At 44.6% G+C, this 18,357-nt stretch overlaps 1 protein-coding gene across 2 annotated transcripts in view; it reads right to left on the reverse strand.

Annotated features, from left to right (window-relative positions):
- Positions 1–18,357, reverse strand: part of LOC126210068 (serine/threonine-protein phosphatase PP1-beta catalytic subunit) — a 99,385-nt gene that overhangs the window by 63,373 nt on the left and 17,655 nt on the right. For both annotated transcript variants that reach the window (XM_049939190.1, XM_049939189.1), the window contains exon 4: positions 596–772. In XM_049939190.1, the coding sequence (XP_049795147.1) occupies positions 596–772 (177 nt within the window). The remainder of the gene's footprint in view (positions 1–595; positions 773–18,357) is intronic.

The following is an 18,357-nucleotide window of genomic DNA, read 5'->3' on the forward strand; positions in this document are numbered from 1 at the left end:
TCCTATGATAAAACACTGTGTCCTGCTGCATGAAGAAGACCATAAATACCTGTTGCGCATCCTCATCCGATAAGAATCACCGACCTTTTTAAGACCTTTTTTCAGGGATGAATGATGTGATAATTGCAGGGGAGAGAGACCAGGACTACTGGGCAAGTGTTTGAGTATCTACCACTTTAACTGGATGAAACTACCCTCCCAGATCGACCGGCAGCATCTTTCGAATCACAATGGTATTTTTTTGACAGGCGTACTGCTCCGTACACATTCTTCATTCTCCAATGAATGTCTAGCAGCATCTGTATACGACAGTAGCCAAGAAAAGAATAACAGCACATTGGCCCTGTTTGGACATACTTGGTAATAAAGTCACCATAGTTCCCATTTCTGCATTTACTGCGCACATTTCAGAAGGACATGCCACACTAATGCCTTGCCTTCATGTCAGTGCTTATGCACTCACATCACAGTCATGCTATGCCACAGATACACTGCAGTCACACTCTCAACGGAAACTTTTTGATTGGCCCTTACAGAAAAACACTTGCACGAAGCGTAAGTTATTTATTTTTAGTTATTAATTATGAGTTCTTACCTGTGTCTGGAACATCAGTGGGTCTCATTATACGGCGAATCTGTTCCATGCCTTGAAGATCTGGACTTAGTCCTCCATGACAACAGAAAATCTTCTCATCAATGATTGCTGCTATTGGCAAACAATTGAAGCAGTCTGTAAATGTTTTCCACAGTTTGATGTTGTACCGCCGTTTACCTGTATCAAAATGTAACATTCATTACTGTTGTAAAATTACATTATTGTATGCATAAGAATCAAGAAAAGAAAGAGAGAGAGAGAGAGAGAGAGAGAGAGAGAGAGAGAGAGAGAAAACACAAGTACACAAGAGTACCTAAGTTCTTTCCTCGGGGAGGACAGAGAAAGATATCAGGGAGCAAGAGGCAACATTGTGCATTGGTAGGCACTATGCCAGCAATAAGTTGCATACTTTCACTTTGTTACGTTCATCAGTAGTGCTGAATATCTTGTTTCTTGAAGGAGAGTACTGGCTAGAAATTCTACCCCGTAATTTCCTTGCAAATGATAATATGACAATGGAAAGAGACATAGAAATGTAATAAAAGGACACCCTTCCAATAACATGGAACGTAAGAGGTGGACTAGGTTTTAAGGAGATAGAACTGCTGCAAATAAACAAACAGGTCAACAACAGTGTCATAACCGAAATGAAAAAGAAATTGAGACGTATCAAGCATATAGGCTCTTTCACCGTGACATATAACAATGCTGGGAAGGCATGGTTGATAAGCTTGATTAGTCCAAGGATCACAAAGAATTTCAACAATGTACAGTATACAGTACGGCCAAACGAAGATTAACCTTTTTTGGACACCTCTACCGAATGGGTGGAAATAGACAAACAAAACAAATACTCCTATATTTCCGGAAGAAGAAATTGACAATAGCATGGATTACAGAAGTAAGGAAAGCTCTAGAAAGAAACATCAAAGAATCAGAAATAGCAGAAAGAAATCATTTTAAAAATAAAATACTAAATCTGGAAGGCTTTCAAAGTAGAAGAAATAAAAAATCATGAACAAAATGGACAGAAGAAAGGAAGAGACTTCATGGGGAGAAAATGAGGGAATACTGGAAAAATAGGAAACAAAAACAAAGGAAGTTGTTAACGTGATCCCAGTTGGTCAATACTATTATAAAAAGAACAGTATTCAGTTCACTGTTGACAGCCATCTGAATTAGTATGTCAACTGCAACTAAAAATGAAGAAAATATTTTGTGCTGTTAGTAAATATTTGCATTCGAAGGGTTGAAGTTCCCGCAGCACCACTGAAGACCATTTACTTTTCAATTAATGAATTTAAATGTGGTTGGACAGCACTGAAGACTAACTGAGCTCTGGGCTTCCAATTACGGTCATCACAAAGGGAACCATTGACAAAATTCATGGCATGGTGATGCAAGACTAACGAGTAAAAATTCACAATACCGCTCAGAGTGTGTACACATTTTTCAGAGGATAAAATTTATGATCTTTTCATGACTTTTTCATTACCTCTTTAGTTACATTCAGGACTTCTCAAAAATAATGTGTGGTACAACGGCAAAGACATTTTTTATGAATCTGAAAGCCAACTGAAATGAAAGCTGAATATAGTAATTCTTATCTCACTCAAACTGTATGTCATCAGGAATAATTTAACATGTATGACCTGTTATATACCACTCATCAAATGCAATAAATATATTAAACTCTCACATAGGATGGGGTGTGACTATTTTCAGATATACTTATCATATCAATTAAAATACAAATTGTTTTACCACAGTAATGCAGAGAAAACTTATGTCAAATGTTAAACTTCACCGTAAAAGATTCAGTGTTTAAATTCCTTAGCTAAAACTTGAAATTTCAACATCTAAAACTTCAGCTGCTGCTTTTGCCTTTTGAGTAATCAGTCTCTCTTATTTTTTAGCTCTTATTTTTTTGAAGTGTTGTTCTTTTAAGACAGACAGCTTTACTGTATGGTTAAATGATGATGGCGTTCTCTTGGGTAAAATATTCCGGAGGTAAAATAGTCCCCCATTCGGATCTCCGGGCGGGAACTACTCAAGAGGACATCATTATCAGGAGAAAGAAAACTGGTCTTCTAAGGATCGGAGCGTGGAATGTCAGATCCAAAACCGGGCACATAGGTTACATAATTTAAAAAGGGAAATGGATAGGTTAAAGTTAGATATAGTAGGAATTAGTGAAGTTCGGTGGCAGGAGGAACAAGAGTTTTGGTCAGTTGAATACAGGGTTATAAATACAAAATCAAATAAGGGTAATGCAGGAGTAGGTTTAATAATGAATAAAAAAAATAGGAGTGCAGGTAAGCTACTACAAACATCATAGTGTCCAGATTATTGTGGACAAGATAGACATTAAGTCCACACCTACTACAGTAGTAAAAGTTTATATGCCAACTAGCTCTGCAGATGACGAAGAAATTGATAAAATGTATGATGAGATAAAATAAATTATTCAGATAGTGAAGGCAGGCGAAAATTTAATAGTGATGGGTGACCGGAATTCGATAGTAGGAAAAGGGAGAGAAGGAAACTTAGTAGGTGAATATGGATTGGGGCTAAGAAATGAAAGAGGAAGCCGCCTGGTAGAATTTTGCACAGAGTATAACTTAATCATAGCTAACACTTGGTTTAAGAATCATAAAAGAAGGTTGTATACCTGGAAGATGCCTGGAGATACTAGAAGGTATCAGATAGATTATATAATGGTAAGACAGAGATTTAGGAACCAGGTTTTAAATTTTAAGACATTTCCAGGGGCAGATGTGGACTCTGACCACAATCTATTGGTTATGACTGTATATTGAGCAAGCAGTAAAGGAAACAAAAGAAATGCAGAGTAGGAATTAAAATCCATGGAGAAGAAATAAAAATGTTGAGGTTTGCCGATGACATTGTAATTCTGTCAGAGACAGCAAAGGACTTTGAAGAGCAGCTGAACGGAATGGACAGTGTCTTTAAAGGAGGATATAAGCTGAACATCAACAAAAGCAAAACGAGATTAATGCAATGTAGCCGAATTAAATCGGGTGATGCTGCGGGAATTAGTTTAGGAAATGAGACACTTAAAGTAGTAAATGAGTTTTGTTATTTGGGGAGCAAAATAACTGATGATGGTCGAAGTAGAGAGGATATAAAATGTAGACTGGCAATGGCAAGGAAAGTGTTTCTGGAGAAGGGAAATTTGTTAACATTAAGTATAGATTTAAGTGTGAGGAAGTCGTTTCTGAAAGTATTTGTATGGAGTGTGACCATGTATGGAAATGAAACATGGACGATAAATAGTTTGGACAAGAAGAGAATAGAAGCTTTCAAAGTGTGATACTACAGAAGAATGCTGAAGATTAGATGGTAGATCATATGACTAATGAGGAGGTATTTAATAGAATTCGGGAGAAGAGGAGTTTGTGGCACAACTTGACTAGGAGAAGGGATCGGTTGGTAGGACATGTTCTGAGGCATCAAGGGATCACCAATTTAGTACTGGAAGGCAGCGTGGAGGGTAAAAATCGTAGAGGGAGACCAAGAGATGAATACATTAAGCAGATTCAGAAGGATGTAGGTTGCGGTAGGTACTGTGAGATGAAGAAGCTTGCACAGGATAGAGTAGCATGGAGAGCTGCATCAAACCAGTCTCAGGGTGAAGACCATAACAACAACAACAACAACACATTTTCATCAGATTTCTTATTTCTTTCGATGATGCATTCTTCACAGCTACTACTACTGATTTTGTGATGTCCATATTCAGTTGTCTTTCACAAACCACTTAACGACTTTATTGCATTTCTGCAACAATTTTATCTTCTTCCAAGTTTTCAGCTAAAACCTCTTTGTTAACGGAAAAGCCTCTTTCAACTGCAGCATTTCCATGAAACATGCATATCAGCTTCTGCACGAACTTGATGAAGTCATGGTTTGCACTTTGCACTAAAAGTTTGTCCTCAGGATTGAAGTGTTCAGATGTTTTTCAGAATATTCACAAAATTTAAAGCATTCTCTCTTCACCATGTCAACTGTTGATGGAGTCATATGTTTTTGACACGAATTCTTCCAGCACAATTGGCACTCAAGACTTTCTCAAAAAGGAGTTCTGAATAATTTTGGGTGATAAACACGAGCCACCTTTGACTATCTTTAATATCGAAGGACTCTTCTCAGCAATTTTTAGAAACTCTCTAAAATACCTGTGCGCTTATTTCTGGAGATGAGGATACACTTTTCCGAGTAGTTGTTGCTAGCAGCAGTGGCACCAGATCCAATATCTACATAATGACTTACTTTGTGACTACATACTTTGTAACATTAACAGCAGGTAATTTGTCGCCATTTCCATAACAGTTTTCTTTATGAACCAAGAAGCAATGCTATACATTAAACTGAGAAAATCTTTGTTCAAAATTTGGAAGAGAGTCATCTGACTAATACTCAGTTAAAAACTCATCAAGGTCAACTGATAATGACATAAGAAATTCAGGTCTTGCACAAAGGAATTTATCTTTTAACTGGAACTTATGTTTTTCAAAGTTTCTACTTTCAGGTGGTCTTTTTGTACTTCAGCAACATACTTCTCCAAATGTGGAATAAATCCCAGTGCTCTCTTCGTGAGTTCAATATTCTCAGCCCATCTTATAGAACAAAATTTGTGATAAAACTTGGAAAACCCACTGATATTTGAGAAGGTTGCCCTCCTTGAAGGAAAATGCCTCTAAGTACCATAAGAAATTCATGAACATTCTAACCACTTTTACTATAAGCAGATTTCAGAGCTCTGTTCACTACATGAAGTGGGCAAATGCCACAATGAAACATTTTTGGTTATTTTCTTCAGCTGATTAAAAACGCTTGCAAATCATGCAACATCTCTACGTTCAAATTTTGCTCAACCATTGAAATTTGAATTATTTTCTTAGGTGACAAATTTAAACCATTCAAACCCTCCAGGAAACTTTACATCATAAGGTGTGTGTGTGTGGGGGGGGGGGGGGGGGGATAGATGTTAAATATCTTGTACATACAGACCGATTTTGTTGATCCCAGAAAAGAAGCTCCTGTCCCTTTTGGATAATTATGTTTAAACTCTCATCACATGACACACAAAAGAATCCAATTTCCCTGACTGTTGGCTAGGAGGTCCTGAAAACGAGGGCCAAGTCCATAAGTAATTCTATATAACAGCTTACCCTTGGATAGCTATTATTTTGGCAATCATGCTGTCGGGAAACAATTTCTATTATGTTTCCAGAACTTCTAACTGGTGAATGAGACATGGCTTTATTCATAGCTCATATATTTTCAGATTTTACTGTCTCATCAATGACTAAAAACTATTTCAATAAGTTTGTTTTGGAACTCTCTTCAACTGAAGTTCTAGAGGTTGTAGCAAGAGCAAGTGGTGGTAATTTATTACTGCCATTCAAATTGTTCAGAAGAAACTTGTGACTGTGCAGGCACTGTATATACTACAGCAAAAGACAACTTGTTTTGTTACCTTGAAACTAATAAGTGAATCAATGCTGAGTGTCTTTCCTCTTTCATACTTTTTTTTTTTTACACATGAAATACCACTGTCACTAATGTCAAAGTCACACTTGCACAAAATGCTCAATGGATACCAAGTTATAGTCTGCGAATAGTACTAATAGGGCACAGGAAACATTTTGGCTGGCGAAGAATCTATTTTACCCTGATCGTCCTTAATACCATTGAAATGAGACTAAAATTACAATAGTTTTATATTTACTAATGAAAATCTTTAAGGGCGTGCCTTTCCAAAAAGATAGAATTAAAGAAACAGCAGCTCTAACTGATAATGCTCCAGCAACAGATGAAATGGCAGCAGTGTCATCAGCAGAGCTACAATTTATACATCATTTCCCCTAGGTATACACATCACATTTAGCTCAATGAAGCCACACCCTCAAATTTCTCCATCCGCATCTGCCCCTCAAGGTTGAAAACTACGGTAACAGAGGCATTGCTAAGACGGCTTGCACATATGAACACTTCACATAAAGCCTTTTAAGAGTTTTGGTGAATCTTTATACATGGTTTTTTATTAAATGAATTGCTGGATAAAGCATTTTTGGGGGGTAGTTCTAATTTGCTATAACATTCTAGAACCACAACTGACTGACAAAACCAATTGGTGGTTGGTTGGTTTGGGGAAGGAGACCAGACAGCGAGGTCATCGGTCTCATCGGATTAAGGAAGGATGGGGAAGGAAGTCGGCCGTGCCCTTTCAGAGGAACCATCCCGGCATTTGCCTGGAGTGATTTAGGGAAATCACGGAAAACCTAAATCAGGATGGCCGGACGCGGGATTGAACCGTCGTCCTCCCGAATGCGAGTCCAGTGCCTAACCACTGCGCCACCTCGCTCGGTGAAACTGACAAAACCAATTCATGACAATCCACTCAATTTCATTACCTTTTCTTATTACTTTTAAGACCACCTGTCCATTTTCACCTTACTTTTTCATGACTTTCATGACCTGTAGGCTCAACTGAGCAAGTGCATAATATATCCTGCATGGAGTACTGGCTATGAAGAAGCTGTGTACAAGGTGGGTGCCATGATCGTTCAGTCGATCGAAAGTGTATCCGTCATAACATTTCAACACAACATTTGGTGATGTTTAGTAATAAACTGCAAGACTTTTTGCACCAATTTTTGATTGTTGATGGAACTTTGATCCATCATTATACACTAGAGTAAGAACAGCCATAAAAATAATGGCAAAAGGCTGGTGAAAGTGCACTGAAGAAGGCATAGAGCATATTGTCAGCTGGTAAGGCAATGGCCATTTTTTTTTTTTTTTTTGGGAGGGGGGGGGGGGGGAGAGATCCCGAGGAATAATCCATATTTTGCATAAAGAAAATTATGTTAAAGTGACACCACGTTCCACATCATTACAAAAATGTTTTATTCATGATCTATGGATGTGGGTTTTAAGGGAGAGGGTAAGGAGTCATTCCAATCCCGGGAGCGGAAAGACTTACCTAAGGGGGAAAAAAGGACGGGTATACACTCGCACACACACACATATCCATCCACACATATACAGACACAAGCAGACATATGTCTGCTTGTGTCTGTATATGTGTGGATAGATATGTGTGTGTGTGTGTGTGTGTGTGTGTGTGTGTGTGTGTGTGTGTGTGTGTGTGCGCGCGCAAGTGTATCCCGTCCTTTTTTCCCCCTAAGGTAAGTCTTTCCGCTCCCGGGATTGGAATGACTCCTTACCCTCTCCCTTAAAACCCACATCCTTTCGTCTTTCCCTCTCCTTCCCTCTTTCCTGATGAGGCAACAGTTTGTTGCGAAAGCTTGAATTTTGTGTGTATGTTTGTGTGTCTATCGACGTGCCAGCGCTTTCGTTTGGTAAGTCACATCATCTTTGTTTTTAGATATATTTTTCCCACATGGAATGTTTCCCTCTATATATATATAAAGATGATGTGACTTACAAAATGAAAGTGCTGGCAGGTCGACTCGACAGACACACCAACAAACACAAACATACACACAAAATTCGAGGGAAAAATTCCACGTGCGAAAAATATATCTAAAAACAAAGATGATGTGACTTACCGAACGAAAGCGCTGGCAGGTCGACAGACACACAAACAAACACAAACATACACACAAAATTCAAGCTTTCGCAACAAACTGTTGCCTCATCAGGAAAGAGGGGAAGGAGAGGGAAAGACGAAAGGATGTGCGTTTTAAGGGAGAGGGTAAGGAGTCATTCCAATCCCGGGAGCGGAAAGACTTACCTTAGGGGGAAAAAAGGACAGGTATACACTCTCGCGCGCACACACACACATATCCATCCACACATACATAGACACAAGCAGACATATTTAAAGACAAAGAGTTTGGGCAGAGATGTCAGTCGAGGCGGAAGTGAAGAGGCAAAGATGATGTTGAATGACAGGTGAGGTATGAGTGGCGGCAACTTGAAATTAGCGGAGATTGAGGCCTGGTGGGCAAGTTCCCATCTCCGGAGTTCGGATAGGTTGGTGTTGGTGCGAAGTATCCAGATAACCCGGACGGTGTAACACTGTGCCAAGACATGCTGGCCGTGCACCAAGGCATGTGTAGCCACAGGGCGATCCTCATTACCAACAAACACTGTCTGCCTGTGTCCATTCATGCGAATGGACAGTTTGTTGCTGGTCATTCCCACATAGAATGCATCACAGTGTAGGCAGGTCAGTTGGTAAATCACGTGGGTGCTTTCACATGTGGCTCTGTCTTTGATCGTGTACACCTTCCGGGTTACAGGACTGGAGTAGGTGGTGGTGGTGGGAGGGTGCATGGGACAGGTTTTACATCGGGGGTGGTTACAAGGATAGGAGCCAGAGGGTAGGGAAGGTGGTTTGGGGATTTCATAGGGATGAACTAACAGGTTACGAAGGTTAGGTGGACGGCGGAAAGACACTCTTGGTGGAGTGGGGAGGATTTCATGAAGGATGGATCTCATTTCAGGGCAGGATTTGAGGAAGTCGTATCCCTGCTGGAGAGCCACATTCAGAGTCTGGTCCAGTCCCGGAAAGTATCCTGTCACAAGTGGGGCACTTTTGTGGTTCTTCTGTGGGGGATTCTGCGTTCGAGGGGATGAGGAAGTGGCTCTGGTTATTTGCTTCTGTACCAGGTCGGGAGGGTAGTTGCGAGATGCGAAAGCTGTTGTCAGGTTGTTGGTGTAATGGTTCAGGGAGTCCGGACTGGAGCAGATTCGTTTGCCACGAAGACCTAGGCTGTAGGGAAGGGACCGTTTGATGTGGAATGGGTGGCAGCTGTCATAATGCAGGTACTGTTGCTTGTTGGTGGGTTTGTTGTGGACGGACGTGTGAAGCTGGCCGAAATATCACTTTGCCACGAAGAAAAATGATCCTAATCCTACTCCTAATGATCCAACTCCCCAAGACACCATCCAAATTGAACCCTGCCTGGAACAGTTCTGTCCTCCGTCGCAGCGGGACCCACCTCCTCTTCCTCAAAATCACCCTCTCCAAACCTTCCAGGAATTTCTGACTTCCAGCCTTGCCTCTCAATCCTTCTTAAAAAACCTTAATCCTACTCCCAACATCACCACTGCTGAAGCCCAAGCAATCCGTGATCTGAAGGCTGACCGATCCATCGTCATTCTTCCGGCGGACAAGGGTTCCACGACCGTGGTACTTGATCATCGGGAGTATGTGGCTGAGGGACTGCGTCAGCTTTCAGACAACACCACATACAAAGTTTACCAAGGTAAACCCATTCCAGATGTCCAGGCGGAGCTTCAAGGAATCCTCAGAACCTTAGGCCCTCTACAAAACCTTTCACCTGACTCCATCAACCTCCTGAACCCACCGACACCCCGCACCCCTACCTTCTACCTAAAATTCATAAACCCAACCATCCTGGCCGCCCCATTGTAGCTGGTTACCAAGCCCCCACAGAGCGTATCTCTGCCTACGTAGATCAACATCTTCAACCCATTAAATGCAGTCTCCCATCCTTCATCAAAGACACCAACCACTTTCTCGAACGCCTGGAATCCTTACCCAATCTGTTACCCCCGGAAACCATCCTTGTAACCATTGATGCCACTTCCTTATACACAAATATTCCGCACGTCCAGGGCCTCGCTGCGATGGAGCACTTCCTTTCACGCCGATCACCTGCCACCCTACCTAAAACCTCTTTCCTCATTACCTTAGCCAGCTTCATCCTGACCCACAACTTCTTCACTTTTGAAGGCCAGACATACCAACATTTAAAGGGAACAGCCATGGGTACCAGGATGGCCCCCTCGTATGCCACCCTATTCATGGGTCGCCTAGAGGAAGCCTTCTTGGTTACCCAGGCCTGCCAACCCAAAGTTTGGTACAGATTTATTGATGACATCTTCATGATCTGGACTCACAGTGAAGAAGAACTCCAGAATTTCCTCTCCAACCTCAACTCCTTTGGTTCCATCAGATTCACCTGGTCCTATTCCAAATCCCACGCCACTTTCCTTGACGTTGACCTCCATCTGTCCAATGGCCAGCTTCACACGTCCGTCCACATCAAACCCACCAACAAGCAACAGTACCTGCATTATGACAGCTGCCACCCATTCCACATCAAACGGTCCCTTCCCTACAGCCTAGGTCTTCGTGGCAAACGAATCTGCTCCAGTCCGGAATCCCTGAACCATTACACCAACAACCTGACAACAGCTTTCGCATCCCGTAACTACCCTCCCGACCTGGTAAAGAAGCAAATAACCAGAGCCACTTCCTCATCCCCTCAAACCCAGAACCACCCACAGAAGAACCACAAAAGTGCCCCACTTGTGACAGGATACTTTCCGGGACTGGACCAGACTCTGAATGTGGCTCTCCAGCAGGGATACAACTTCCTCAAATCCTGCCCTGAAATGAGATCCATCCTTCATGAAATCCTCCCCACTCCACCAAGAGTGTCTTTCCGCCGTCCACCTAACCTTCGTAACCTGTTAGTTCATCCCTATGAAATCCCCAAACCACCTTCCCTACCCTCTGGCTCCTATCCTTGTAACCGCCCCCGGTGTAAAACCTGTCCCATGACCCTCCCACCACCACCTACTCCAGTCCTGTAACCCGGAAGGTGTACACGATCAAAGGCAGAGCCACGTGTGAAAGCACCCATGTGATTTACCAACTGACCTGCCTACACTGTGATGCATTCTATGTGGGAATGACCAGCAACAAACTGTCCATTCGCATGAATGGACACAGGCAGACAGTGTTTGTTGGTAATGAGGATCACCCTGTGGCTAAACATGCCTTGGTGCACGGCCAGCACATCTTGCCACAGTGTTACACCGTCTGGGGTATCTGGATACTTCCCACCAACACCAATCTATCCGAACTTCGAAGATGGGAACTTGCTCTTCAATATATCCTCTCTTCCCGTTACCCACCAGGCCTCAATCTCCGCTAATTTCAAGTTGCCGCCACTCATACCTGTCATACAACAACATCTTTGCCTCTGCACTTCCGCCTCGACTGACATCTCTGCCCAAACTCTTTGTCTTTAAATATGTCTGCTTGTGTCTGTATATGAGTGGATGGATATGTGTGTGTGTGCGAGTGTATACCCGTCCGTTTTTCCCCCTAAGGTAAGTCTTTCCGCTCCCGGGATTGGAATGACTCCTTACCCTCTCCCTTAAAACCCACATCCTTTCGTCTTTCCCTCTCCTTCCCTCTTTCCTGACGAGGCAACCGTTGGTTGCGAAAGCTTGAATTTTGTGTGTATGTTTGTGTGTCTGTCGACCTGCCAGCACTTTCATCTGGTAAGTCACATCATCTTTGGTTTTGGATATATTTTTCCTACGTGGAATGTTTCTCTCTCTCTCTCTCATATATATATATAAAAAGCAAGTCACAATTGGAGCTTACATGCTTCATTCTTGGATGGTTTAAACTTACACTGGCTGAAAAAAAGACCAAATTTGGCATGCAAAAACAAGCTCTTTCACCAGCACAGCCCACACATCAGCAATAACAATGGCAGAAGTGCATGAATTGGGCTTTCAACAGCTTCCTCATCCACCCGGAGAAATTTTCATCAAATGAAAAAGTAACAATTGCAGTCAATGAAGTATTTAGCAGAGTTTGACAGAACCTATTTTTCTAGTGTGATGAAAAATCTGTAGGACTGCTGGACCACGTGTATGAAACAAAAACTTTTTCTTGCTTTTTTTTTTACCAGATTTATCAAACCACCCTCATCTATCCAAGAGGATAATACCACATCATTTTAAGATTGAGAGGGGGCATTCATCTGCGACTGGCATTTATGCTTCTGAAGATGGTAGAGATGAAGAAAGTGGTATCTTCTTTGAACAATTTCAGCAACTTCTCAACCAGAAAAATAAAAAAAAGACCATTTTCATAGTCAGACCTGAATTCTTGTATGCAAAACAATTCAGCAGGTAGTGGGAAAACACACACACACACACACACACACACACACACACACACACACACACACACACAAATACAACAAAAATGACCAAAAGCTTAGACTTCTCTGCTGTTTACTCCCTAAAAGATAACCAATACCTTCTCTTGAAAGGAAGAAATTAATAAATACATATGAAGAGCAAGAGGAACTAGATCCATTATTGATCATGCAATTAATAACTCCATATTAGCCCCACAACTGGCACACGTTTTTGAAGGATTTGATATTGCTTTGATCACTTCATGATATGCTCTAAAATTCACATTTATGCTGGATGCGGAAAAAATGAGACAGAAAAATAGTCTTAAAGGTGTCAAAAATACAAGGTATCCCTTAATATAAAAGGTGAGTATTAGATAACTTTAACAGCCAGGACTAGCTGATAACTACTGCAAGTGCAAGAGATTTAAGTGAAAGAGAATGGCAAACCATTAAAAATGCAGTTTTGAAAACATGACGAGGCTCTTGCCAAAAAGAAACAATATACAGAAGAAAGAAAGGCTCAAAAATTTTGGATGAAGAGATACAGCAAGCAGTGAAAGAAAACAAGCATGTAATATATACCTACAATAACAATCTGAAGATCATGTCCAGATATATCATAGGAAAAGAAATATAGCTAGGAATATAACTAGTGAAAAGCAATAAGGATCATGGCACTGTTTCATTAACGAAATTGAAAATGGCATTCATGGATCACAGTCAGTATCACATGAAGTAATAAGACACATTAACCCAAATGAGGAAGATAGAGCCAAAATAAATACAATACCTTTAGAACAAAGGGAACAGCACTGTAAAAATTCTCTGGATTGGCGATTCAGCCATGAAGGAATACTCTGAGAAATGCCCGATCAACAGAAATAGAGACTTCATCAAAATAAATTAATTGCATTCAACAGTGTAAAAACTGAAGAACAGGAAAGCAACAGGGGCAGATGCAATAAATAACAAACTGTTTCAATACAGGAGTATTTTAGTGAAGGAACACATGCGCCATCTCATTATTCTATGTTGAACTGTAGGTCAGGTACCTGAGGAGTGGAACACGCTAAAATTTGCTCCCTTTTCAGGAAAGGCAGCAGAAGTCAGCCAAACAACCAGAAGGGAATTAGTCCCATTAACACAGACTATAAAATCTATAATACTGTCTCAAATAATAGACTGCGTCCTATCTCTGATATAATTTTATTGGAAGAGCAAACAGGTTTTAGAAAAGGACAATCTTGCACAGTTGGTGTTTAATATAAAACTACTGGTAGAGAAAAGGAAAACAATTAACTTAATGGTGCACACAACTTTTGTAGTTTATGGAAAAGCTTTTAAAAAGTCGGTAGACATCTATTTTGGCAGATTATGGAAAAGAGGCTTCCTAACACATTTAACTATGTTAAACCTCTTACAGGTACAAAAATTATAATTTAGGTTGGTTGGTTTGTGGGATTAAAGGGACCAGACTGCGATGGTCATCGGTCCCTTTTTCCAAAAAAAAAATTAAAACCGCCCAAAGAGAATAAAAAACAAACAGCAGGAAAGACGTCAGACGACACAGGACGAAAAAGACGCCGACAGAGATCAGACAAAACAAAGTAAAACACACAGTGTGACGGTGGTTGGCCGACCGTAGAGAAAAAAAAGAGGAGAAGCCAACCACCAAGAACACATTAAAAACTCAGATTAAAATCAAAGGCTAAAAGCCAGAATCAACGCTAAAAAACACTCAGATTAAACTATAAAAACCCCCTGCCCGAATAAAACGTAAAACTAAGCTAGCCATAACAGGGTCATCGGATAAAAGGGCAGGGAGCGTATCAGGCAGCGCAAATGTCTGCCTGACCACAGCTAAAAGGGGGCAGGCCAACAAAATGTGGGACACTGTCAAAGACGCCCCGCAGCGACATACAGGAGGGTCCTCCCGGCGCAGTAAATAACTGTGTGTCAGCCGGGAGTGGCCAATGCGGAGCCGACAAAGGACGACTGAGTCCCTGCGGTTGGCTCGCATGGATGACCGCCACACAGTCGTCGTCTCCTTAATGGCACGGAGTTTATTGTGCGTGATCCGATCGTGCCATTCAGCGTCCCAAATCGCAATAACTTTTCGGCAGAGGACTGCCCGCAAATCAGTCTCTGGGAGGCCAACATCCAGAGACGGTTGTCCCGTGGCCTCCTTCGCCAGGCGGTCAGCACGTTCATTGCCCGGGATACCGACATGACCGGGGGTCCATACAAAGACCACAGAGCGGCCGCAACGCGCAAGAGTATGCAGGGACTCATGGATAGCCATCACCAGACGAGAACGAGGAAAACACTGGTCGAGAGCTCGTAAACCGCTCAGGGAATCGCTACAGATAACGAAGGACTCACCTGAGCAGGAGCGGATATACTCTAGGGCACGAAAGATGGCGACCAGCTCAGCAGTGTAAACGCTGCAGCCATCCGGCAAGGAACGTTGTTCGGAATGGTCCCCTAGAGTGAGCGCATACCCGACACGACCAGCAACCATCGAACCGTCGGTGTAAACAATTCCAGAGCCCTGATACGTGGCCAGGATGGAAAAAAAGCGGCGGCGGAAGGCCTCTGGAGGGACTGAGACCTTCGGGCACTGTGCCAAGTCGAGCCGAAGGCAAGGGCGACGAACACACCATGGGGGTGTATGCAAAGGAGCCCGGAAAGGAGGTGGAACAGTGAAAACCCGAAGCCCAGAGAGAAGCTCTTTGACGCGGACCGCTATTGTACAACCAGACCGGGGCCGACGTTCTGGCAGACGGACGACCGATCGCGGGAACAGGAGACGATAGTTAGGATGCCGGGGCGAGCTTAGAACATGGGCAGTATAAGCGGCCAGCAAACGTTGGCGTCGGAACCGCAGTGGAGGTACACCTGCCTCCACTAGTAAGCTGTCCACAGGGCTGGTGCGGAAAGCACCAGTGGCAAGGCGTATCCCGCTGTGGAGAATTGGGTCCAGCACCCGTAACGCAGATGGGGATGCTGAGCCATAAGCCAGGCTCCCATAATCCAGGCGGGACTGGATGAGCGCCTGGTAGAGCCGTAACAGGGTAGAGCGGTCGGCGCCCCAGCGGGTGTGGCTCAAACATCGCAGAGCATTGAGATGCCGCCAACATGCCTGTTTGAGCTGCCGGATATGAGGCAGCCAAGTCAACCGGGCATCGAAAACCATCCCCAAAAACCTGTGGGTCTCCACCACAGCAAGCAGTTCGTCGGCAAGATAAAGCTGCGGCTCAGGATGGACTGTTCGGCGTCGGCAGAAATGCATAACGCGGGTCTTGGCTGCCGAAAACTGAAACCCATGCGCTACAGCCCAAGACTGCGCCTTGCGGATAGCGCCCTGTAGCTGACGTTCAACCGCTGCAATGCCAGTAGAGCTGTAATAAAGGCAGAAGTCGTCAGCATACAGGGAAGCGGAGACAGAATTTCCCACGGCCGCAGCAAGCCCGTTAATGGCTATTAAAAACAGACAGACACTTAAAACAGAACCCTGTGGCACACCGTTCTCCTGGACGTGGGAGGAACTATACGAGGCCGCGACTTGCACGCGGAAGGTACGACACGACAGAAAATTGCGGATAAAAATCGGCAGAGGACCCCGAAGACCCCATCCATGAAGCGTAGAAAGGATGTGATGCCGCCACGTCGTATCGTACGCCTTCCGCATGTCGAAAAAGACAGCGACCAGGTGCTGACGGCGGGCAAAGGCGGTACGGATGGCCGACTCCAGGCTCACCAGATTGTCGGTGGCGGAGCGGCCTTTACGGAACCCACCCTGAGACGGAGCAAGAAGGCCCCGAGACTCCAGTACCCAATTCAAGCGCCGGCTCACCATCCGTTCAAGCAACTTGCAAAGAACGTTGGTGAGGCTAATGGGACGGTAGCTGTCCACCTCCAGAGGGTTCTGTCCAGGTTTCAAAACGGGGATGACAACGCCTTCCCGCCATTGCGACGGAAACTCCCCCTCGACCCAAAGACGGTTGTAAAGATCGAGAAGGCGCCGCTGGCAGTCCACTGAAAGGTGTTTCAGCATCTGACAGTGGATGCCATCTGGCCCAGGAGCGGTATCAGGGCAAGCAGCTAGGGCACTGCGAAATTCCCACTCACTAAATGGAGCATTGTAAGATTCTAGGTGGTTGGTGCGAAACGAAAGACTCCGACGTTCCATCCGCTCTTTAATGGAGCGGAAGGCCTGGGGGTAATTCGCAGAGGCGGAACTCATAGCAAAATGCTCTGCTAAGCGATTGGCAATGACGTCGGAGTCAGTACAAACTGCTCCATTCAGTGAGAGCGCAGGGACGCTGGCAGGGGTCCGATGGCCGTAGACGCGTCGAATCTTGGCCCAGACCTGCGATGGAGTGACATGGAGGCCAATGGTGGATACATACCGCTCCCAGCACTCCGACTTGCCTTGGCGGATAAGGAGGCGGGCCCGCGCACGCAGCCGTTTGAAGGCGATAAGGTGGTCGATGGAGGGATGTCGCTTGTGACGCTGGAGCGCCCGCCGGCGATCTTTAATCGCTTCAGCGATCTCAGGCGACCACCAAGGCACAGTCCGCCGCCGAGGGGACCCACAGGAACGGGGAATGGCTGATTCGGCGGCAGTAACGATGCCGGTGGTGACCGATGTAACCACCGCATCAATGTCATCAGTAGAGAGAGGCTCAAAAGCGGCAGTGGAGGAGAACAAGTCCCAGTCAGCCTTATTCATAGCCCATCTGCTAGGGCGCCCAGAAGAGTGGCGCTGTGGTAGTGACAAAAAGATCGGAAAGTGGTCACTACCACACAGGTCGTCATGCACACTCCATTGGACAGACGGTAAGAGGCTAGGGCTACAGATTGAAAGGTCAATGGCGGAGTAGGTGCCATGCGCCACACTGAAGTGTGTGAAGGCACCATCATTTAACAGCGAGAGATCGAGCTGCGACAAGAAACCCTCAACGATGGCGCCTCGACCTGTTGCCACTGACCCACCCCACAGAGGGTTATGGGCGTTGAAGTCGCCCAAGAGCAAGAAAGGTGGCGGCAATTGGGCGACCAGTGCAGCCAGGACATGCTGCGAGACATCACCATCCGGTGGAATGTAAACACTGCAGACGGTAACAGCCTGTGGCGTCCACACGCGTACAGCGACAGCCTCTAAGGGCGTCTGGAGAGGGACAGACTCGCTGTGCAGAGTGTGATGGACATATATGCAGACGCCACCAGACACCCTTTCATAAGCTGCTCGGTTCTTATAATAACCCCGATAGCCACGGAGGGCGGGGGTTCGCATTGCAGGAAACCAAGTTTCCTGGAGAGCAATGCAGAAGAAAGGGTGAAGGCTGAGAAGTTGGCGGAGCTCAGCGAGATGGTGGAAGAAACCGCTGCAGTTCCACTGGAGGATGGTGTTGTCCATGGCTGGGAAAGGCGTGATGGGACGGGGAAGGCAGATTACGCCGCTGGGTCACCTGCTGCCCCCGATGGAGCACCCGTGGAAATGGCATCCATTGCGTCCGAGGGACCGGCAAGAGCGAGGTCCTCAGCGGATGCCAGAATCTTCACCTCGTCTTCAGAGGCAGAGCTTGTAGGAAGCGGTGGGATGGGTGCCACCGCAACATCGTTGGTCTTGGGGACTGTCTTCTTTTTCAGCTTGTCGCGCTGTGCCTTCGGTGGTTCAGGCTTCATGGGCTTCACTGGATCAGTCTCAGGGACAGACGACGACCGCGAGGCCCGACGACCAGGGACTGGCGGTTGTTTCAAGCCCTTGCGGGCGTCCGCTTT

Source organism: Schistocerca nitens, chromosome 10 (assembly GCF_023898315.1).
Source record: "Schistocerca nitens isolate TAMUIC-IGC-003100 chromosome 10, iqSchNite1.1, whole genome shotgun sequence".
NCBI lineage: Eukaryota > Metazoa > Arthropoda > Insecta > Orthoptera > Acrididae > Schistocerca > Schistocerca nitens.